Genomic DNA, 24,405 nt, shown 5'->3' with positions numbered 1-24,405 from the left:
AGAGGAGAAATTTCTTCACTCAGGGGATTGTGAATCTTTGGAAGTCTCTATCCCAAGGGATTGTGGATGTTCAGCCATTGAGTACAATCAAGACAGAGCCAAGGGGAGTAAGGGATAAGGGGATAGTGCGGGAAAGTGTTGCTGAGGTAGAAGATTAGCCTTGATATTGTTGAATGGCTTGAAGGGCTGAATGGCCTACTGCAGCTCCTATTTCTTATGTTCTTATGAAAGCAAGGCTGCTGATGTGTGCTATGTTGTAACTGCGCAGTAATCTGAGGGTTATCTTTTACCCAACATCCACTGGGAGTTTACCCAACATACACTGCCCCATTGAAACAATACAAAACCTCATACTCCAACAGATACAAAACAGCCAGTGGTAAAGTCCCTGAGCCCCACTGTCATCTTCATTTATCAAAACTTGACTTAAACAAGTCAGCTAGAACTGAACTTCAGATAACAATAAGTTCCACCCGTCAAACTTCACAAGCAGAAAAGATTCTTAAAGTTCTGGAGAGCTGCGGGAAAGGAATTAATGGCTTTAAGAAAATTGGTCAATGTGGGCAGCAATGGCTACTTGATTTGCTTACGACTTAAAACGACCAATACAGATATTTGAAATTGCCAACCAAACGACTTACACACAAAGATGGGGATTCCAGCTCAAGGTCTGTGCTTTGCAACTGAATCAATACTTTTTGTAATAAGTAGACCTTGTGGCTGTTTGGGTCTATTACCCTGGGTGGGGAGAAATTTGTAACTCCAGAACCGGAATTCAAGAATTAGAACAAACATCTCCGTACTGAAGAACAATACTGTAGAAGGCCTAAATGTGAGTGGGGTGTGGTACTTGTGCAAAACGTACCAAAAACCCCAATATCAAAACAGCCATGTATCTCAGTGAGGCAGAGCTGTTGGGGCAAGTCATGATGTTGGTCATGTTAATGGAGGGAGATTGGTTCTGATGCACAGTTCCTAAGGTTGGTGCAGCATTTGTGTTTTGGTACATTGCTTGTAATTGGTAGCAACATTTATGTTTATGTCAGTCAATAAGACCATCTTCAACAAGTCCAGTGGCAGAACTCTTTATTTAGTCAATATTGAGTGGGCAAGTAAGATTAAACTATCCCGCAAGAGCTGAGAAGCAGAAGTGTGTGTGGAACATGAATGAATGAATGATACAAGCCTCTATGGTGGATAAGCATGTGCAGTATGTATTTGTGCACAGGCAGGGGTTGGGCACATGTGGTTCTGAGCATCTGTATATAGTGAAATATCCAGCTATCCACTACATTGTATATCATTTAAAGAGGGTGATATTAGCCCACACCACCCAGGCAGTAAGCTGACAAAGCAGATCGCCCAGCCCTTTGTAGAGTTGAACATGTCAACCATGACAGGCAGGGAAAGATTCTCTGGTCCATCCAGCCTATTCCACACTTTGTGATTTTTGTGCATCACAAAATACTCACCCCACCCACCTGAGGCCACGTCATCCATCTCCTGGGAGCAATGTCCTGATGCCCAGGCCTGACCAGTGTTCATTCCACCAACTTCTGCGGGTTGAAAGTCGGGTAGGTTCCACAATGGGCACTAGATTCACTTCTTCTACATCACTACCAGAGGCTGGTGGGGGGGTGGGGGCGGTGAATGGGAAATTTTCCCTCAAAACCATTTCCATAAGGAGGAATTATTCCCGTACGTCCGGTCAGCTAATTATAAAATAACACACACACACACACACAGAGTGCCTTTTTAATCTCCATTTATAAATATTTTTTGGAATGTGCTACAATGATAAGTCACTAAACTTCAGTCATTGGATGTTCAAACTTTGTCTGAATGATGTGGTTTTTGTTTCAGATATCTTTTTACTTAACAGTCTTTTTGTTCAGTTATTTTGGAAACAGGCCTCCAAACAGTGGTTCCATCTTCTGAGGCTCTGGATCAAAATAAACTTTAAAACAAACAAAAGAAAAAGAAAATTGGCTTGTGGGGGGGCGGTGGTGGGGGGGGGCGTGATAATAATCCTGCTATATTAGTCACCATTTTCAGAAACCTCTAAGGTTTATGTGCTCAAATTGAAGCATTTTTTGCATTTAATTGCATGGAATTGCACAGGAACAGGATTTTGATTCTGGAAGATTCTATCTGTGGTTTGCTGTGCTGCAAATCTGTGATGGTTCCCAAGTCAATGGAGTGACAGCTGCATCACAGCGGTGGATTCTCCATGTCTGAGATCAATGAATCTCAGGAACCAATATATCCAACATTACTCCGGAGGGGTTTGCAGTAAAAAATTGGCCTTACCAATGGATTCCCACGTTAATAAGGATCTGCAGAGCGATGGACACACAGGGAACCTGTGCAATGATGTACGCAAGTGAGCGGGTCGGTGCTTTAAGAGAAAACAGATAGGCAATACTATGAACCACTCGTGCCACAAAGAAGATCAGGAAGTGGATGTGGGCAATGAAGAGGTTAGGTTCCATCAGCGAGTAGACAGCACCAAGGAACAGGAAGGGAAAGATATTCTCCCTGGCATTGCGGTGGGCTCTGTTGGGAGAATAATCAAATGAACTGATTACTCATTCGATATATTTTAAAACAAGGCTACATTGATTAATAAACTACTTAAAAGCCCTTTCTTCGTTTCTGGATGCTTTAAGAGGTCTTCTAGAAGACGTTTGTCCAGAAAAGTTCCGTTATTTTCTTTAATAAACAGATTAATGACCTTTATGACTTCCTGGACTCAACAGCGAGCTCAATAATTTCACTTCTTCCATTTATTTCAGGCAGCAGGGGCTAATAATCGTGCTGCTGCTGCCATTTACACATCTATAGACCCTTCTTTCATTTCTTCACTTGTCCATTACCAATCATGTTTGCCCAAGCACTTTCATCTCTTATATCATTTAATCACTCCCACCTTCTACCCAAATGCAAACCTTCCCTTTTGCTCTCTCCCCTCCCCATCTACTCTGCCTCTGCACTTGCTTAAAACCAGTTACATCTCCAACATTTTCCAGTTCTGATAAAAGACCACCAACCTGAAATGCTAACGCTCTCCACAGATGTTGCCTGTCCTGTTCAGCGTTTGCACCATTTTCCCAAAAATCCTATATCTGATAGGATAGTTGCTAAAGAGTGGAGACCATTTATACTTAATTCTGTTGCCATCTGCTTCCAAAGTCAATTCATCCCAAGTCAGATAAAGCATAGGTTATCGGGAAGGACAAATGGAAATGGATTAAAGGAATGTAGATTGGAAGTAGGGCCTTAACCTGAGCTCACTTTGAACATGCTCCTGGCTGGGAGCGCTAAATTTACACTACAGAGTAAAGCCCCTTTGACCCATCGACAGAAGCCAGGAATCACATGCATGACACAACTGATTGTGCATGTGTCTTCAGTGCAGGGGATGGTCATAGTCAAGTACACACTATAATCAGTTCAGAATCCACTCGATTCATGATCGTCGGTACAGTTTCAGCTTTCCGCTCCCAACTGCTCTAACTACAATTTCAGTGCAACTTTATCTTGTTCCCTTTTCTATAACAAAAGGAAAATACTGCGGATTCTGGAAATCTGAAATGAAAACAGAAAATGCTGGAAGTACTCAGGAGGTCTCACAGCGTCTGTGCAGAGAGGGAAACTGGAGGGAGCAGGCGAATTCATCCCAGATTTGCACTATGTGCGGTAGCGGGTGGGTAAAACAATGTTTCACCCGTTGGCCGCGTTGGCAGGTCTTCACGCTGTATCGTCCCAAACCCACCGCATCACTTATGCATTCCCGGGAAACATGCCGTTTCCATGGTGGGCGGGCTCTCAATTCACCTGCTACCCCATCTCGCCGCTTCATCACACCAGGCGCCATATTGAAAGTCCAGCTACGCACACACACCTCAGTGCTTCCAGCCCATGACTAATGCAGGGAAGATGTCCACAAAGGCAAAAAGACTGTAGCCCCCAGGTTTGGCAATGCGTCACTGGAACGCCTTTTGGGTGCCATGGAGACCCACCACGGTGTCCTCTACCCTAGCTCTGGCCGCAGATTGGGCAGTGGCGCGACCAACCAGGCTTTCGAGGCAGTGGCAGTGGTGGTCAGTGCCAACACCCTTCAAAAGAGGACAGCCACCCAGTGCCGCAAGAGGATGAATGATCTCTTCCGTTCTGCCAGGGTAGGTCACTCTTCTCACCACTCTCAACTCACACACTCACAAACCCATCACACATTCACAGGGCCCTCACTCACTGCCAGTTCAAGGGACATCACCATTCATTCCCTCATACACATACACATTGTCCTCATCCCACCCATTGGACCACTCACCACCCACACATGCCAGACATACTTATTATCTGGCCTGGCAGGTGTCCTGCTTACACTATCCCTACCTCTATTCATGCAGGACAAGCTGGCACACAACAAGAGGGAGAGGTCGCAGACTGGTGGAGGAATGCCCGAAATCAAGGTCCTCACAGACTTTGAAAACAGAGCCATCCAGCTGGCCAGCAACGATCTGGACCAGTCCTGTGCTGACGGTGAGGTCAGTGTTGCTCTACCAAGGGAGGGTCCAGCAGTGCAACATCCATCAGACAACCATGCTGTGAGTGATGTGTCCTGTTTCACAGGCCACTGCTATGCACTAATTATCTCCCCTTGCTTTCACAGGTATATCTGGGAAACAGCCAATGGAGTCCATGACCCAGGGCCTCCAATCAAGCCCCGAAGAAACCTCCAAAGAGGAATCTGGAGGCACCCTCCTTGAAGTCCCGTCACAGCGCTCACCCACACCCTCCACCAATGCAGAGACATGCACCTCGGTGTGACCTAGTGTTAGAATAGCCTCGGGATTATAATCTAGTGAGCATCGCACTATCTGATCCACAGCAGGCAGCGGCAGGGACTTCCCAGGTGTCCAGCACTCGGAGGACTGCTGGAGGCCGGAAATCTGCTGAGTCCAAGTCAGATGAGGAGATTCTGGACTCGGTCATGTCACAGTTTCTGGAGCTGCAAAGGCAAGCCAGGGAACATCAAGAAGGGATATCCGCTGCATTCCTCAGATTGCAAGGCACGATAGAGGAGTTTGTACGCCTTCAGGTTGAGGTGATAGCGCCTTGGTCACCAAGGAGACCTTGGTCCAGGACTCCTTTCCTGCACTGCTGTGTGGGCTGAACCCCATCGCTGATGCCATAGTTGGCCTCCAACAGTGTGTACCTGAAAGGGGTGCTGGACAGCTCAATCTCACTCCAGCTGCCCCTTCCGCTCACGGAGTCAGCCGGGGTCCTCGGGCACCAATAGGGAGGAGGATCAACAGGCGCACGCTCCGGGGTCATCCACCCAGGTGACTCCGAGAGTATCTAGCCCATCCCAATCCCCTTTTCCTGTGACATCAGAAGCTCCAGCTCCACAAGCCAAAGAGGGTGTCACTGCCACACAGCAGAACCCCGAAAGCAGGCCGGGGCCCTCCAGGTCTCGGCCCTCCAGTGGATGCCCACCAAGGTCATCGCAGACAGGGTGTTGCAGTCAGCAGGCTGCCTCCACCTCCGCTGTGAATGTCCAGGAAGAACCAAGATGTAGCAGCAGTGTTAGGAAAGTTAAGGAGAATTAGTTGCACAACTTGGGCACGGGTGTTAATCACTTGTACATAGTGTTCACTATTGTCAATAAACTCCCAAGAATGTCTCCCTGCCTATGGCTCTTTGTTCTGATGAGCAGTGTTCTTATCATTCAGATGTGGAACCTTTCTGCACAAGCTAAAGGCAGGTGTCTCAGTCCAGGGCCTCTCCCCTGTGCTCTGTGCAGCCTTCAGACCAACGTGATGGTCCAGCCTCACACTCCCTGGAAACATTACTGATGCCTGCACCTCGGCGGTGCTCGTCATTGCTGCCAGAATGTCGTGGGCAGGCGACACAGAGTTCCCTCATTCTCAGGTGCTGAAGGCGGACAGAGGATCAGATGCTTCTAAAGTTCCATGGCTGTGTGTCAATCTCAGAGGCTCATTCTCAGAGGCTATGTGAAGATCTATGGAGTGTCCTGTCTGCATGTCATCATCATCCTCCTGCAGTTGAGCAACTATTAGGGCCTCCACTGCGTCTCCATGACAGGAGCATTCTCACAGAGGGTATTCGCACTGTTATAAGCCAAACTGGAGTCAAACATTCACAGATGCAATATGAGGATCTGTGGTGTCTCCTCACTGCATGTCGTCATCATCGTCCACAAATCTAGCAGCTATGAGGGCCTTCCGAGCGTGCCTGCCTTGTCTGGCCAGTGTGAGGGCATCATCGCCACCTTTGAGGACCTCCTCACCCTCATCCCCGTCGGTATCCTCCTCATCTGCGGAGACCTCCAGCTCCTGCATCTCCTCCTCAGCCAACTCCTCTCCCCATTGCAGTGCCAGGTTGTAAAGGGCGCAGCAGATGATGACGATGCGTGACACCCTCTGTGGACTATATTGCAGGGCTCCACCAGACCGGCCCAGGCACTGGAACCTCATTTTCAGCAACCCGATGGTCTGCTCCACCAAGCTGCGAGTTGCAGCATGTGCCTTGTTATATCGTCGCTCTGCTGCAGTCTGAGGCCACCGCACAGGTGTCATCAGCCACGGCCTCTGCATTCACTTGTTCCCAAGGAGCCATCCCTGCAGATTCTGTGGTCCCTGGAATACATCAGGGATCTGTGACCGACTGAGAATGTAGGCGTCGTGCACACTCCCTGGAAACCTTGCGTGCACCTGCGTTTCTGGTGGTCGCACACCAGCTGCACATTCAGTGAATGTAACCCCTTGTGGTTGATGTAGTTGACCACGTATTGTGACGGAGACCTGAGCACCATGCAAGTGCAGTCGATGACACTCTGCACCTGTGGGAAACCCAAGATCTGGGCAAATCCAATCACTCTTGCTTCCTGGCTGTCTTGGTCCCGGGCGAGATGTACAAAGTTGTGCGCCCTTGCAAATATGGCATCTGTGACCTCATGGATGCACTTGTGGGTGGAGGCTTGTGATATCCCACTGAGGTCACCTGTGGAGCCCTGAAAGGAGTCACTGGCGTAGAAAATGAGCACCGTGGTCACTTTCACGGCCACTGGCAGTGGATGCCCTCCATGTCCCCGTGGCGCCAAATCCTGCAGTAGCTGGCAGGTGTGACTGACCAGTTCCCTAGACATGGGCAGCCTTTGGCGACACTGGTTCTCAGTCATCTGCAGGAATGAAAGGTGGCGTCTATAGACCCTGAGTGTTGCTAAGCACTGACCACTGATGGCTCGCTGTGGCTCATTGATGGAGTGTGCGGGAGCCCCAGCTGCCCCTCCTTCCTGAGGGTGCTGCTCCTCCCTCTGCGCAGCCAGGTGCCTCAGTCATTCTCTCCTCCATCGTCTTTGCTCTCTGTGTGCCACGAGGCACACCGCTAGTTCACCAGGCTTCATGATCCTGATGTACTCCTCCTGCAGGATGAAAGAGAGAGACACGTGGGTTAGCATGGGTATACTAAGAACCTGTCCTGGTTAAGTGTGAAGGCCCCTTAATGCATTGTGGAGAGTGCGGGCCACCACTTGGATGGCCAGAGATTAGTGCGCTGCATAGCTGCCAGACTCCCTGCCACCTCCGGCCCACTCCGCCTGACCGATTGGCAGCAGCTTTGCCCATTGGACTGCATGCTGTGCTCTCAGCTCAGGCACAGGCATTCTCCTAACCTGAGCTGTACTGTTAGCTTGAACCATGGTGGAGGCTGGTCCAAACCAGGATGACATTGCAAGGGGCTGCGAGCACCTCCACTAGTGACTGCCCCATGGCCAGCTTTAACAAGGAGATTGTACAATATGTGCAGTCGTCCAACTGTTCTGCAGTCCACTAAAATGCTCATTACTTTGCAGTCTGTGCTCGAGGGTGAAAAGCTCTTAGTGGCTCTTTGATGCCTCTGCGGTGTTTGAGTGGACAGATAAACTAGAAGCCTGACTCCAATCATATCAATGGCTGCACCTGAACTGTCTCAATCGCAGAGGAATGGTTACTTTATATAAGGTGTCCCTAATGTGTGGCTGCTTCCCTCACCCACCTTATCCCCAACCCTGAATGCTTGTGCGCTGCATTCAACCACAAAGTATCAGTCCATGCTGGACAATCTCACCTCATAGGTCACCCTCTCATCCTATTTTACACACTCACCCATACAGAGTGTATACTGACAGTGAAGGTAGATGGCATGTACATAACCATCACCCCCTTGCAAGAAGATTGTCGAAAGCTGATCATTATGCGCCAAAAAATGAGAAATTATCTACTGAACCATTCAAGAGAAAATTAATTGGCAGTTCGCAAGTTCCTCCTCTCAGCCTGACACCAGTGTAGCCAGGAGCAAATGTGTATGTTCTGCTCCCAGGCAGCATGTCATAGATGCCAAGGCTTTAGAATTCTGGACAGCCACATAAATAGGTCAGAGATGGGAATTCTGCAATGAGTAATTCACCTCCTAACTCCACAAAAACTGTCCACCATCTACAAGGCGCAAGTCAGGAGTGCGTTTGAATATTCCCCCCTTGCCTGGATGAGTGCTGCTCCAACAACACTCAAGAAGCTCAACACCATCCAGGACAAAGCAGCCCATTTGATTGGCACCCCATCCACCACCTTAAAAATTGACTCCACCACCGCAGTCCATCTGCAAAATGTGCTGTAGCAACTCACCAAGGCTCCCCCGACAGCACCTCCCAAACCTGCAATGGTTCTTGCCTAGAAGGACAAGGGCAGCAGGCACATGGAAGCACCATCACCTTCAAGTTCCTCTCTTACCTTTCCTTCACTGTCGCTGGGTCAAAATCCTGGAGCTCTCTCCCTATCAGCACTCTGGGTGTACCTACACCACATGGACTACAGCGGTTCAAGAAGGCAACTCACCATCACCATCTCAAGGGCAATTAGGGATGGGCAAAAAATGCTGGCCTAGCCAGTGATGCCACAGTCTGAGAAGGAATAAATAAAATCCAAAAAGGAGACGCCAAGCCCTAGAAATTTGATGTTGCCACCCATTTTCCTGGTGTTAAACAGCCTCCTAAGTCTCCAAAATGGCTAGCAAAAAGCACCTATAAGCCAGAATTGTGCTACCCACCATATTGGCAAAAGCCAAAAATAAAATTGGTGTGGAGGGTGCACTCCTGGAAACAGACATTAGGCCCTTTGTATATTTGCAAATACACCTGTTTGAAGCCTCCACTGAAAGATTGATTTGCCTTGAGGCACTTACTGCAGGCTTCACTCAGGGAGGTCAGGCCATGACATAGCCCAACATGTGGTTGGCAAAGGGATTCCTCTTGACCTCACGTCAAAAGATGAGAATTTTTGCCCGCGCCTCCCCCTCCAGCCACCAATTGCAACCCCACAGGCCCTGCTGTCACCACTCATGTTTCTCTGTTTTAACACAGCTCCAAGACAGGCCAAATGGCCTTCCTCAGCCTTAATTGTCTTGTGAAAATAGGGAAAGAGAGAGAAAAGGAGAGAAAATTTATTATACTGAAGTCATTTAAGAACTTACGAACTTACTGCTCTGCCAGTAAATAAGATCATAGCTTATCTGGTGTGGCCTTAACTCCTGCCTGTCATCGCACACACCACCCCCACCACCCCCACCCCTACCCACCAAAATCCTTGGTCTCCTTATCAATCAAAAATTTAATTCTGGCTCAAATATAGTAAATAACCCAGCCCTCCACTGCTCTCTGGGGGAAGAGAATCCCAAACACTAATGACCTTCCGAGAGAAGGAATTTCTCCTCGTCTCCTTCTTAAATGGGAGGCCCCTTATTTTGAAACTGTGGCCCCTGGTTCTGGATTCCCCCACGAGAGAAGTAACCTTTTTAACCATGTTTGCTTTGGGCAGGAGTTCAACTTCCTCCACAGAAAAAATCTCTCACCGGAGATAGTAACAACCACTTTTCACACAACCAGCCGGCTCTGAGAGCACTGAGTTTTAGTGGATGTGTATGCACGCAGGGAATTAATCAGTGCTGACACGTTCTGGTCGCTGTAGCATGGCTTTGAAAGTACATGACTGTACTGAGCAGGGTTCTCCACTGAGAGATATGTGGGTCGGAAGGAATTCACCTCTCTGCCTCAGTACTGGGACAGGATTAGAATCATCGAACAGTTGTAGCACAGAAGAGGGACCACTTGGCCCATCGTGTCTGTGCCAGCCCTCTGCAAGTGCCACTTAGTCAGTCCCACTCCCTTTCCTTTTCCCTGCAACCCTGCGGATTTTTGGGAATATACCCAAGAGAAAAAATTCTGATGCTGGCAATAGCTTTTCTTGGCACACTGCCGCTTTTTCAGAACAGAGACAATTAGAATTCAAATTGGTTTCCTGACAAGTAGAATGGAACAACCCTTCAGTGAGAAAAAAATGGATGCAGGAGGTTTGCACTAAAACTGCATAGTTTGTAAACAAGAACAAGCACAATGTGTGGAAAGTAAATCCCAGTGGCATGCTTCCCTTCCCAAAAATCTTGAGACAGGAAACGATAATAAATAGATTTTTGATGTAAACACAACATATAAACTTGCAGACACACTGCCCTCCAATTTACCTTTCCCATCACTTAACTGTACAACTGCAAATGTGCAAAAAAAATCTGATCCCTGTGAATAATTAAAAAATAAGACATGCATTTATATAGCGCCTTTCACAGCCTCAGGCAATCCCAAGGCGCCTTACAGCTAATGGAAGTAGTCTTCGTGTAGCCATTGTTGTAATGTAGGAAAGTCTCACAAGTTAATGTTGTGTGCCAGCTGTGGCTCAGTTGGAGCACTCTCACCTCTGAGTCAGAAGGTTGTGGGTTCAAGTCTTACTCCTGAGCTGACAGCTAAAGCACATAATCCAGGCCAATATCCCCAGTGTAGCACTGAGGAAGGTGCTGTATTTCCAATGAGATGTTAAACCAAGGCTCTGTCTGACATCTCAGGTAGATGGAAAAATCTCAAAGAGGATTTAGGCAATTCTCTTTGGGCTTCCTAACAAACATCACTAAACTGGGAGGTTGCTGTGTTCAAACTGGCTGCCATGTTTCCCCACATTACAACAGTGACGTCACTTAGAAGTACTTGACTGGCTGTAATGCACTTTGGGATGTCCTGAGGTGGTGAAAGGTGCTCTTGAAATGCAAGTCTTTTGTTTTCTCTCTCACTTTGCACTAGGTCGTAAATAAGAAGGAAGGAAAAGTGAAAACCAAAGCTTTACAAATCAGACTGTGACTAATACTTTATGTTAAGTAGGCTTGACAGCAGGGAATACTTTTCCTGTTTTCCTCCTGAATCAGCATGTGTTTTTCATTAATTCTGGGCAACACAAAGTGCCAGGAATTTCATTGCACATTATCCCAAGGCATATCCTTTGGGAGTCTTTTTGAGGAGAGGGGAGGCAAGGGAGATTTCTCCAACAATTGAGTAGACGTGACCATGAATCAGACATTTCTTTAGTAAATTAAGTATCATATTTATTAAAATGCTGGGGTTCACTTCTGGACAGATAGAATTGAAAAGCAGAGAGGTTAGATCACAATTGAAGTACCTGTACTGTGAATAGTTCTGGTCTCCATATTTTAAAAAAGGATATAGAGGCACTGACTAAGGTGCAAAGATTTACAATGAAACACCAGAATTGAGAGGTTATACTTATCCGCAAAAATTAAACAGGCTGGGGTTTTTACATCTAGAACAGAGAAGGCTAAAATCATTTTTCTGCACCTTCTCCACTGCTTCCATATACCACCAACATCCTTCCGTAAATCACATCAGCATTGCTCAAAGCCAACTTTAGGATTTTGGATGATTCCTCCCCTATTCAGCCTCCTCTTTCTCACCAAACTTTTTTATTCCATTCTACAAGGACCAATGACTCCTCCCAAACTCTCCGACAGTGATGTTCCATTATTCGGCACTAAGAACTTCATGATGATGCTTCTGGATAACATCACATTCCTCTCTTCAAAGGCTGACCTTCGCGTCAGCATGGATACACCAGGCTGAATGGCCTTCTTGATTTTGAAACTGATTTTAAAATTCTCATCCTTGTTTTCAAATCCCTCCATGGCCTCGCCCCTCCCTACCTCTGTCATTTTTCCCTCGCCCCACTACCTTTTGAGATATCTGCGCTCCTCTAATTCTGGCAGTTTGAGCATCTCCGATTTTAATTGCTCCACCATTGGTGGCTTCTTCTTCAGTTGCCTTAGGCCCCAAACTCTGGAATACTCTCCCTATACCTCTCCACCTCTCTGCCTTGCTTTGCTCTTTTAAGACACTCCTTAAAACCTACCCCTTTGACCAAGCTTTTGGTCATCTAACCTAATATTTCCTTAAGTGGCTTGGTGTCTTATTTTGTTTCATATGCCTTGGGATGTTTTATTATGTTAAAGGCACCATATAAATATAATTTGTTGTTTTTGCTGTTGTGCTGTGTCATTTTATGATTGAAAGAAATCTGGAATTCTCCATGTGGGTAAATGTGACTCAAACCTGGATCACGTGTTTAATAGTCTGTGAGTGAACCCCAAATTATAGTGTGGGTTTAACTCACAAATAGTATCTCTAAACAGTCTAACGTCTCCACTAAAAGGCAAAGAGGAAGGTTTTAGATTGCAATCAGGCGTTCACACACGAATGACGCACAATGCATCCCTCATGGTAAAGTATCTACAAGCTTCAGGTCATTGGCACAACGTTAGCTGAGAAGCAAACGGCAACTTGAATGTGATTGTTGTTACTGGTGTGTAAAAAGGCACAAGCAACTTGTGGTGACGAGGAAGAGGTATGCCAAGACTTAGAGATCACCACAAACTGCTGGATGGTATGCATCAGTCCACTTTATGGGAATGGGAGCTCACCTTCAACCTCCCCGTGAGATTCAAAATTGCTGCATTTGCGCTGTTAAAATTACTTAAAAATCACTGCTGAAAGTTATGGCTGGTATTTAACAATGTAAAGACCCTTTTAATGCCTAGATTTATGATCCTCTCATACCACTCAATTACTCCAGGTCTTAAAGGGAACAGTTGTAACTGTCGTGTCTCACTTCTACAGCTGGTAAATAGTCATTTTTTTCATATTTTCTTTCTTTTTCCTTTTTATGCTTTTAATCCAATCTTTTTTCCCCTCATTCTCTACTCCTCTTTCTGATTCTAATTTGTCATATTTCCTTCTCTGTCATTGCTCTAGTTCACTCTCTATCTTTGAGTGTCATGGGTTTAGGAGATGGACAATTGGTCCCCTTATGGGACACACCTGGAGGAAAACAATTACATAAATATTCTGCACATTGAATTGATGCCTGGGTATCTTAGGATGATCAGTTTCACAGGAAGTTGCTTCACATCTTCTTACACCATGAGATAATTATCTGATTATTTATCACTCTGTTGTGTGTGGGATCTTGATGCGTGAAAATTGGCTGCTACATTTGCTTATCTAATAATACTGACTAAAGCTGAGAATTAACTGGTTTTCTGTAATGTCTGTGAAACTGTTTGACTCATCCAAAGAATGTGATAGACACTTGTGAAACACAAAGAGCCTACTCAGCTGTGGCTTAACTGGTAATACTCTCACCCCTGAATTTGAGAAGGTTGTAAGTTTAAGTCCCACTTAAGAGCCAAAAGTTTATGCTAACACTCCCATTGCAGTAACGAGGCAATGTTGTCTTTCCAGATGAGGCCTTTAGTCAAAGCCCTATTGCTCTTTCTGTTGGATGTACAAGATCCTGTGGCACTCCTTTGAAGATCAGCAAGGGAGCCATCCCCAGAGTCCTGACCAAATTTTATCCCTCAATCAACATCACAAAAACAGATTATCTTGAAGGCTATCACATTGCTGTTTATGGGAATGTGCAAATTGGCTGCCACATTGCCTGCGTTATCACAATTGGCTACACCAACTGGCTGTAAAGTGCTTTAAGACTTTCCGTGGTTGTGAAAGGCACTATATAAATGCATGGTTTCCTTTTTCAGAAGCCAATGATGAATTTCCATGAGCTTTTCCCTGAATTAGCTTACAGTTTTTATTCCTCTCTTTTTCTCTTGCCTCTCCTAGGCTATTGCATGAATGGAGCTGTTGGGGGTGGGGGTGGGGGTGGGGGTGGGGGAGGGGGGGTGTCAATTTTGATACTTTTGGCCGCATCATGACTGGATGGGTCATACAAAATGTACCAGTCAGTCTTTCCCTGCCCTTTTTTTTTCATATATGTGGGTAAGCTCACAAGTGCTATAGTTCGGTCAGCAGTGTTTGGAGTGGGTAATCCAGAAATTTCTAAAATGTAAAGCATAGACAGAAGGAAAAGAATTTACATTTATACAGTGCGTGCCAATCCACCACCTCAAGAAACTCCAAAATGCTTTGCACCTAATGGAATACAATTTGAAATAGTGGTCACTGTTGTAATGGGAATACAGCAGTCAATGTGTGCACAGCAAGGTTGCACAGTCAGCAATGAGTTAATGGCCAGAGAACCTATTTCAGTGATGTTAGTTGAGAGATAAATATTGACCGGGTGAACACCCCTGCTTGTCTTAGAAATAGTGCCATGGGATCTGAGGGGGCAGATGGAACCTCTCTTCAATAGCTCATTCAAAAAACAGTACTCTGCAGCACTGCACTGAAATGACAGCCCACATTTTGTGTTGTGGAGTGGGACTTGAGCTCACAACGTTTTAACTCAGGCATTGCTGAGCAATGGGGGGGTGCCAAAGCAATCGTCAAAAGTCTAACTCTTACTTTACACAACTTATTAAGGTTATTAAATGTTAAGAGTCTTTATGACTAGAAGTAGATCTTTAAGTAACTTGCACACGCGAGATTTATCACACTGTAATGTTAAATTTAACACTGTATTGAGATGTGCATAAAAATCTCTGTTTCTCTTCAGCCAGAATTCCACATTTCCACACCATAATTTCCAGCTGGCTTTCCTCAGCATGTCAAGAGGTTTTCAAAAGGAAAGGATATAGGGGTTACAGCTGCCTGAGGAGTGAACTAGGCTATTTGATTACTGTTAACCAAAGATATTTTGGCAAGTTCATTCATCCATTAAAGATCACTTGTATCAACATACACGTCAAGTGCGCCTGCCCAACAAAAACACTGGCTCTGAATTTTTCCTGTACCTCGGCCTCTATAACTGCGTCAGAGGTTGTGTTTTTGCAGCTGTATCAGTTTTACTCAAAGGTTATGCTCACTTTAATCACTGCTGCACTTTAGAAATTCATCTGTAACTAGCTTTGATTCACAATAAATCATTTTGCAATGTTTGTCTGAGAAAAGGTTTGTGAATGATCTAATCTCGGCAATCTCTCGCTTTTCAGCACTGAGACATACGCAATAGGTTTGGGCATCTTACTAACGCCTATGGTGAAATGTGAACTCGGGCGGCAATCTTCTTTTACCATCTATGGAGTTGAGCAGGAAGAGGGCAGCAAAAGACTTAGCCAAGGAGTATTTGACACAACAATTTGGTATGAAGCAAACTCTATTTCTTAAAGGGACTTCACCTCTAGAGGAATAGAATTGGGAAGCAAAGGTGTTATGTTAAACTTGTATGATAGCCTTGGCTAGACCACTATTAGAGTACTGTGTGCAGTTTGGTCCCCATATTACAAAAATTGATATAGAGGCACTAGAGAAGGAGTAATGAAAATTTACAAGGGTGATACCAGAACTGAGAAATTACAGTTATCATGAAATCCTGAATAGGGTCAGGCTCTTTTCACTAGAAGGAAAAAGACTGAGGGGTGGTCTGATAGAGATCTTTAAAATTCTGAAGGGGTTTGATAGGGAGATATAGAGAAAATGTTTCCACTTGTGGAAGAGTCTAAAACTGGAGGGGCCATAAACATAAGGCAGTCACTAAAACATTCAATAAAGAATTCAGGAGAAACATTTTTACCCAGAGTGTGGTTAAAATACAGAACTTGCTAGCATGTGGAGTAGTTGAGATGAATACCATAGATGCATTTAAGGGGGAGTTGGATAAACAGTAGATTGTAAGACGTAGATACAGAGCACTGTGGGTGGATCTATGCCACATGGGCTGCAGCAGTTCAAGACGGCGATTCACCACCAACTTCAGAAGGGCAATTAGGGATGGGCAACAAATACTGATCTAGCCTTTGATGCCCACATCCCATGAACAAATAAAAAAAACACATTGGAAGAAAGTTATGGAAGGATTTGCAGACAGAGTGCAATGAAGTGAGGTGGGAGGAGGCTTATGCAGAGCATAAACATCAGCACAGACCAGTAGGCTGAATGGCCTAATCCTGTGTTGTAAATTCTATATAAGTCATAAGCAAAAAACAGAAATATCAGTGAAAGCTCTTATTTCATTATCATCATTGCCTCCTCAGTAATGGTTTATGTTTTTTTATGATGTTAGATTATGGCATAAGGAATGACTGTGCGAGTGAATTGAACAATTTCCCTCAATTGCATCAATGGCAATATCTTGAATTCTCAGCTCCACTGGAATATGGTTGAATGTTAAGACTAGGTTTAGGAATTTAGGAATTGGAAAAGTACATTAAGCCAAGCAAATGTCCCTTTTTAATGGGTCAGACCCACTTACTTACTCTGCCCCAATGTGCTTCAAGAGACATGGGCAGGTTAGTGAAGTGGGCAAATAGAAGGCAGATACTGTTCAATGCAGAGAAATGTAATTTTTTATATTCCAGGAAGAAGCAGTAGCGAAAGTATGTGTATTTTAAACGATGCAACTCTTCTACAAAGTGAAGAAATGGAGAGATCTAAAAATATAGACAGAAAGATCTTAAAATAGGAGAATGCAGGTAAAAATGCCAATGACAAAGGTCAATGCAATTCTGGATTTTATATTTGGGCAGTGAGTATAAAAGCAAGGAAGTGTTGCTGATTTATATAAGGCATTGCCTAGGCCAATGTGGAGTGCTGCATGCAGTTCTGAGAATCATTTTAAATTAAGATATTAAAGGTCACAGCAAATATACAGCAAATATTCACGAAAATGTTCCCAGGAAAGAAGGTGTCCATTGTTGGAAAATTGGTGAAAAGGCAGTATAGTTTCAGAACAGCAGTGTGGACAGGAGAGCTGTTTATATCATTCAAGCAAATGACTTTCTTTATTGGACCATTCTTTTAAAAGAACATGCCTTAGGTTACTTGGTAGAACAGAGATATAACAAATCTTCTTCCAAAGCTAGTCAGTTCCATAATTCAATTTCCACATGTTCAATGAAATATAGCAGTGAATAGCAGCAAAGTTATTGATGTAGACTGGTGATATATAACCAGCTCTTGGCTGTTCTGCTTTAGAGGCTTACTTTTTCTTTTCACTTGATTTATTTGAATTGTTACATTAATCATTACAATAGTGTTTCCATTCGCATCTCATTGTGAAATTTGTGTTTTTGAAAAATAGACCTTTTAAAATCATTTTGTATAATTCAGCAAGTTCAGCTTCGAGCTGCCAGGAAACTAAATGTTACCGATACCTCCGAGTCAGAATTATAACTGGAAGTATAAAGCCAAAAGTAATGATTTCACACAAAATACATGCTAAACATGGAAGTGAATATCGAGGTGGACAATAGAACTTGCTTAAAGGAAAATAGAGCAAGTGTTTGGAAGGGAGAATACACAGAAAGGGCAGGGAAGTCGAGCAGGCAGGTCCAATTGCAGAGCTCCCTCGTGTAGTGTGCTGATCTGAGCTTAGGAACAGGAGGAGGCCATTTTGCTTCTTGGGCTTGATCCCTCCATTCAGTGAGATCATGGCTGATCCGTGATCAAATTCCATATACCCACCTTTGCCCCAAATACCTTAATATCTTTGGTTAACAATAATCAAACAATCTCGGATATAAAATTAAGAATTGGCCCAGCATCAACTGCTGTTTGCGGGAGAGGGTCCCAAATATATTTGCTTCCAAACTTGATTCCTGAAAGGCTGGTTCTAATTTTTCGGCTATGTGCCTTTGTCCAAGACTCCCCAACCAGCGGAAATAGTTTCTCTCCATCTACCGTATTAGTTTCCTTAATATCTTAAAAACTTGAACCAAATCACCCCTTAATATTCCAAACTCCAGGGAATACAATCCTAGTTTTGACTCCTCCTGTATTATAATTATTATGATTCAACTTTAGAATTATTATGATTCACTTGAACTGCATTCCACACAAATCAGTGAAATCTCCCCAAGAGTCATCTAGCCTGATGGCCTTTCCATATAAAATTGCACATCAATGTCAAATTTTGCCTGGTTCAATTCCAAGAACTCATATCCACTGAAAACTGGGGTGGAGGCTGTTCAAACCCATTTAACTTAGTTTAACAGACAACATAGAAAAGTTCAAAAACATTTAGATATATGGCCATGCATAGGGTTAATCACAACAGAGAGTCATCAGATGAGGTGAGGGTAGAGGTTGGAAAAAAATGAGGTCAGGGAGTGCAGATATAATTCAGGGCAAGTTCTAAAGTTGTGCTTTCAGTTTTTATTCGTATATTTTTACTGTAAATTCCTGTTCCCATTTTTATAATGGAAACTCCCGTAAACTGTTACACTATAATTATACCCTTTGCCATAGGGAACCAGAGATCTTGTGGCATAGTGGTAGTGGCTCTAACTCTAGGCCAGAAACCTTGGGTTTAAGCCCCACTTCAGGACTTGATGGCTATGGAAGGTTTCATAATGTGGCCAAACAGGCTGTTTATCAGCCTGCAAATCCTTCCAATGTACCTAATGGCAGTGGTAAGAGCAGGAGAGTTTCCTGGTCAGTCATCCTGCAGAAGGCAATAGCAAACCACTGCGGTACTTTGCTAAACATAATAATGGACTAATTCCCATGGATGCCAATGCCCTCTTAGGAATTGGTGCCTGGAGGAGGATGACAGTCCATGGGGACACTGCAATATCCATGGGTGGAGGGTCTAATTTCAACTCGACAATTTTCACTCACTATTCCCATTATACATGGTAACACGGGATACTCCCCTAGAAAATGTTGGCAGGGAGCACATGTATTTGTAAGATTTTTTCAAATATATTCTAGATATAGAACGGCAACAAGCCTTATTGAAAATAAAATAAAAATTCACAGCGTTCAGATTTTCACATTGACAATGACAACACTTTAGATGAGATGTGGCAAGCGCTGGAAATACACATTGGAAATCATGCAACCCTCTCTCCACTCATGCGTTTCCAGCTATTTATTAAATGGACAGGAATTCATGTGCTGGACAAGTGGAATTTTCCAATATGTGCGCAAGCAGTTAATATTTCCCTTCCTAAAGTGATTACCAACAGAGCCAGAGGCAACAGTGGAAAACATTTTATTTTGCGCAGTAAGTTGTGACCTGGAATGTCTGAAAGGGTGGTGAAGGCACATTTAATAGTAACTTTCTAAAGCGAGCTGAATAGTTACTTGGAGGGGGAAAAAGAACGCAGAACTATGAGGAAACAGCAGGGGGACTGGGACTAGTTGGATGGCTCTGTTACAGAGCTAGCACATGCATGATGGGCTGAAATGCCTCTTTCAGTGCTGTTTCACTCTATGCTTCCATAGCTCATCTCTAGAAAATGATAACATTACCTTCGACTTCGCTCCACATCAGGATCAGTTCGATAATATTCCAGCCCGCCATGCCTCAATGCGTCCTCTGGGTTGACAAAAGCCTGTGGAAGGGGAGGAGGTGGAGGGAGATGGGCGAAGCCATGTTGAAAACTCAAAGGCAAAGTAACACCCAATAAATAACTACGATGTCAGTGTTTCAGCAAATGTTTAACAGTGTTTCATTGCTTCTGTGAAAATGACATTGTATAAATGTCTTTCTTCATCCTTTCTCTGTTAACTTTTTGCCTTTCCAACAATAAGCACATTTACATAGCACCTTTAAAAAGCAAGATGACTCAAGGTGCTTCACAGGAGCATTATCAAACAAAATTTTATATCGAGCCACGTAAGGAGATATTAGGATAGGTGACCAATAGCTTGGTCAATAAGGTTGACTCTGAGGAGTGCCTAAGAGAGAGGTGGGGAGGTTTGGGGAGGAAATTCCAGTGCTTAGGGCCCAGACAGCTGGAGGCATGGCCACCAATGGTGGGACAACAAAAATCAGGGATGCTCAAGAGGCCAGGATTGGAGGAGGGCAGGTATCTAGGAGGGCTGGAGAAGATTACAGAGATAGGGAGGGGCAAGGCCATGGAGGGATTTGTACATGGAGGTGAGAGTTTTTAAATGTTGGTGTTGCCAGCCCAGGAGCCAATGTAGGTCAGTAAGCATAGAGTTGATGGGTCTAGCATGCGAGTTAGGACAGGGGACACAGGGTGTTCATCATCCATCCTTTCCTTTCTCAAAGGCTTTGACTGATTACCAGGGTAGAGTTTCATGGGTGCCAAGAATCCTCCAGTACCTTGTCCAAATGGCCAGTCACCTGGTGTAAGCCTGTCCAGTGATGGGTGGCAGGCTTTTTGACTGCAAGGATGTTGTTATCACAGATAGGCCTAATTCTACCCTTACCTAATGCTCACCTGTGTACACTTTCACCAGATATCATTGGACCTTTTGGTTGATTTTCTGCTCTCTGCTGTATGGTCTCCCCATTTAGGTGTCAGCTGCGACTCAGTGCTAGTACACTCACCCTTGGGTCCAATGGTCATGGGTTCAAATCCTACACCAGAGGCATGAGTGCAATATCTGGGCTGACATTCCCAGTGCAGGACTGAGGGAATGCAGCAGTGTCAGAGGTGCTGTCTATTGGATGAGATGTTAAATGAACTCTGCTTGCCCTCTCAACTGAATGTAAAAGATCCTATGGCATTATTTCAAAGAACAGCGGGCAATTTCTCCCCTGGTATCCTGATCAATATTCATCTCTCAATTAACATTACTAAATAATAGATGAATGGCCCTTATTGCATTTCTGTTTGTGGGAACTTGCTGTGTGAAAATTGGCTATCGCCTTTCCTACAATGATGTCTACACGTCAAAAAGGACTTCATTGGTTGTAAAGTGCTTTGAAATGTTCTGAGGTCATGAAAGGTGCTATATAAATGCAAACTCCTTCTTTTACGTGCACAACCTGACTACCAGTTAATGGAAAGCTAGATAAACACATGAGGGGGAATCTCCCCCTCCTTTAAGACACTCCTGAAAACCCATTTCTTTGACCAGCCAATTGGTCACCTCTCTTAACACCTCATTCTTTGTCTCGATGTCAAATTTTGTTTGCTAGGGTCCCGGTTTACAATGTTAAAGGCGTTATATTCATGCAAATTGTTGTTTGTAAGTCTTTTACGTTTTAATCTTTTGGTTGATGTCATATTATTCTGCAACCCCTCAATCACCGGAAGCAATCCACTTTTATCTACTCTGTCCCATCCTTTCCAAATTTTAAACTTCTGTTTAAAATCTGCTCTAAAGATTCGAGGTGGAAGAACGTCAGGCAGGACCTGACTGGGCTGAATCACCTTGCGAATGTTTCAAACTAATGTGTCCAGAGTGAAGAATTACTTTCAGAAGGCATATCCAGCTCTTCGTTGGCTGTTTCTATATTTTTTTGGTGCCCTGCCTTGTATATATGCACAGAGTTGGATGTCTCTGAATGGCTTCAATAAGCTAGCTTTGCATTTCCTGCAATAAGGAAGGTTAAGGGATAATTTGGTTCAGGATTTTTTAGGATTAGGACTTGATTGAAACATATAAGGTCCTGAGGGGTCTTGACAGGGTGGATGTGGAGAGGATGTTTTCTCTTGTGGAAGAAGCTAGAACTATGGGGTCACTGTTTAAAAATAAGGGATCGCCCATTTAAAACAGAGGTTAGGTGAATTTTTCTCTCCCAGAGGGTCATGAGTCTTTGGAACTCTCTTCCTGAAAAGGTGGCGGAAGCAGAGACTTTGAATATTTTTATGGCAGAGACGGATAGGTTCTTGGTAAGCAAGGGGGTGAAAGGTGAAAGGGGGTTGGTGGGATGGTGATTTCAGGTTACTATCTGATCAGCTATGATCTTATTAAATGGCGGACCAGGCTCGAAGGGCTGAATGGCCTACTCCTGGCAAATTGTTCGCATGTCCGATTTTGAGAGGAGTTGATCAGGGAGGCAGGCAAACACTTTGCCCTCTGTTTGGACCGAGGACAAGGGGACTTGACCTTAAAACCAGAGCCAGGCCATTCAGAAGAGAAGATGGGGAATGCTTTAGCGTGCATTAAGGGTGGAACCCACAAAAAGCAGTAGATGCGGCTCAACTAACAATCTTAAATCTGAGATCAATAGATTTTTGATGGCCATTAAGAGATAGGTAGCTAAAGGCTGGTGGATGGTTAAGTTGCAGATCAGCTTTTATCTCACAATGACAGAATGGGTTCGAGGAGCTGAATGGCCTACAGAGTTTTAAATTCCCCCCCGTTCTTCATATTTCCAGATATTTCACTGTTGCTTTCTCAGCCTTCCAAAACACAGTGAAAAGCCTCTCTCTCTGAACAGGACAGGAGTAAATAATGTAGCCCCAATTAGTGAGGGGGAAGACCAAAGTTTTAAAGGGAAATGCCGACAAGCGAGTGTGTGTGTGTGAAATAATAATCGAAAATACACGTTTAACTCCCGGCACAATGAGGTCACCAAGTCTTGGCCACACTTGGGTAAGACCTCATCAGTGGTCTTAATGAGCCATAGGTTCATCTTCCTGCTCACAAACGTGTAAGAAGGGTTATTCCCTTGCCGCCTCTTGCGGGACAGGAAAGAATTCGCCGGCGATGCGGTTAGGATTTCAAACTGAAATTTATTTAGGCAGATGGAAGTGTCATTACCTTGCGTTTGTTTACCATGTTGCTATATACACACGGGGCCAAAAAAAAACATCAACCCCTACAAACTGGAATTTAGAAAAATGCATCCTTTACTGTCATTAGTGATTGAGAGCATTTTACACTCAGTATAAATATATATTTGGAAATCTCAATTCACGCTTGAAACCAAGAAGACTTTTAAAAAAAAAATCAGTAAATTAAAACCCCCCCCAAAATAATTAGCATCAATTATCTAAAGTTTCAAAACTATTGTAACTTTTATTAAGCTAAACATATAAGATCCAGAATATCCTTAATACATCTAATTTCAAACCTTGACACCACAAACTAGATGTTCTAGACATTAAATAACAAAAGCATCACCCTCTCACTCTCACACTCTCTCACACACACACACACACACACATACTTCAAAAAAGTTCCTGCTCAGGAAGAAGTACCGCGTGTCGTTTGGAACTAGAATTATTATTACAACCGTCACCTTTTTGTGGAGCCGGAGTTGCCCGGTGATGACGGCCAGCGTGTACAGTTTAAGGATGAGCAGGGTGCTGTAAAAAGTGTAACAGGCGAAGACTGGGTTGTCCATGTTGTTCTCTGAGATGCGAGCCGGGGAGAGAATTAGCCAGAGGCAGCGTGCTGTGTAACTGCTTTCACACGCCCACTCCCTTAACCCAGCCCTACACACTCCAGACTGAGAAGGCAATTTTGCTAGCTACAGTAGACTTCTGAGTTTGCTCAGTCTGTTGGTTCAAGTCGCTAGCATGCTCACTTGGAAGTTATGGGTTCAAGTCTCACTCCAAAGACCCGGACTCAAAGCTGATGCGAAGGTAAAAGCGAAATACTGCAGCAGATGCTGGGAAAAACTCGGCAGGGCTGAAAATCTGAAACAGGAAAAGGCTCTGAGGAAGGGTCATGTGGACTTGAAATGTTAACTGTTTCTCTCTCCACAGATGCTGTCGGACCTGCTGAGTTTTTCCAGCATTTTCTGTTTTTGTTTCAAACTACTTGGCAGTGCCAAGGGAGTGCACCACTATCAGAGGTGTTAGGTTAAAGCAAGGCTCTGCTCCCACAAGTGGACATAAAATATCCTGCTGTGATATCCTGGGATGAGGGGCTTATCTTATGAAGAAAGGTTGGACAGGTTGGGTCTATACCCATTGGAGTTTAGAAGAATGAGAGGTGATCTTATTGAAACATAGAAGATCCTGAGGGGATTTGATAGGGTGGATATTGGGAGGATGTTTCCACTTGTGAAGGAGTCTAGAACCAGGGGACGCAGTTTAAGAATAAGAGGTCTACCGTTTAAGAAGGAGATGAGGAGAAATCTTTTCTCTCAAAGGGTCGTTAGTCTGAGGAATTCTCTTTCCCAGAAAGCAGTGGAGGCTGGATCATTGAATTTATTGAAGGCAAAGTTAGGCAGATTTTTAATTGACAAGGGAGTCAAAGGTTATTAGGGGCAGACAGGAAATGGAATTGGGACCACAACCTTATCAGCCATGATCTTATTGAATGGTGGAGCAGGCCTAAAGGGCTGAATGGCCTACTCCTGCTCCTAAATCCGATGTGCCTATGTTCTTTGAAGAAGAGCA

At 44.3% G+C, this 24,405-nt stretch overlaps 1 protein-coding gene across 1 annotated transcript; it reads right to left on the bottom strand.

Moving 5' to 3' along the window:
* Positions 1-1,748: 1,748 nt before the first annotated feature.
* Positions 1,749-23,458, bottom strand: LOC144674715 (prostaglandin E synthase-like). The gene is made up of 3 exons (XM_078535937.1): positions 23,298-23,458; positions 19,604-19,686; positions 1,749-2,556 (listed from the first exon to the last, which is right to left on the bottom strand). The coding sequence occupies exons 1-3, from the start codon at positions 23,400-23,402 to the stop codon at positions 2,307-2,309; spliced, it is 438 nt and encodes a 145-aa protein (XP_078392063.1). The 5' UTR covers positions 23,403-23,458; the 3' UTR covers positions 1,749-2,306.
* Between the last annotated feature and the right edge of the window lie 947 nt (positions 23,459-24,405).

This window comes from Cetorhinus maximus, unplaced genomic scaffold (genome assembly GCF_964194155.1).
Source record: "Cetorhinus maximus unplaced genomic scaffold, sCetMax3.hap1.1 HAP1_SCAFFOLD_762, whole genome shotgun sequence".
In the NCBI taxonomy this organism is placed as follows: Eukaryota; Metazoa; Chordata; class Chondrichthyes; order Lamniformes; family Cetorhinidae; genus Cetorhinus; species Cetorhinus maximus.
This window is presented reverse-complemented; position numbering and strand designations above follow the sequence as displayed.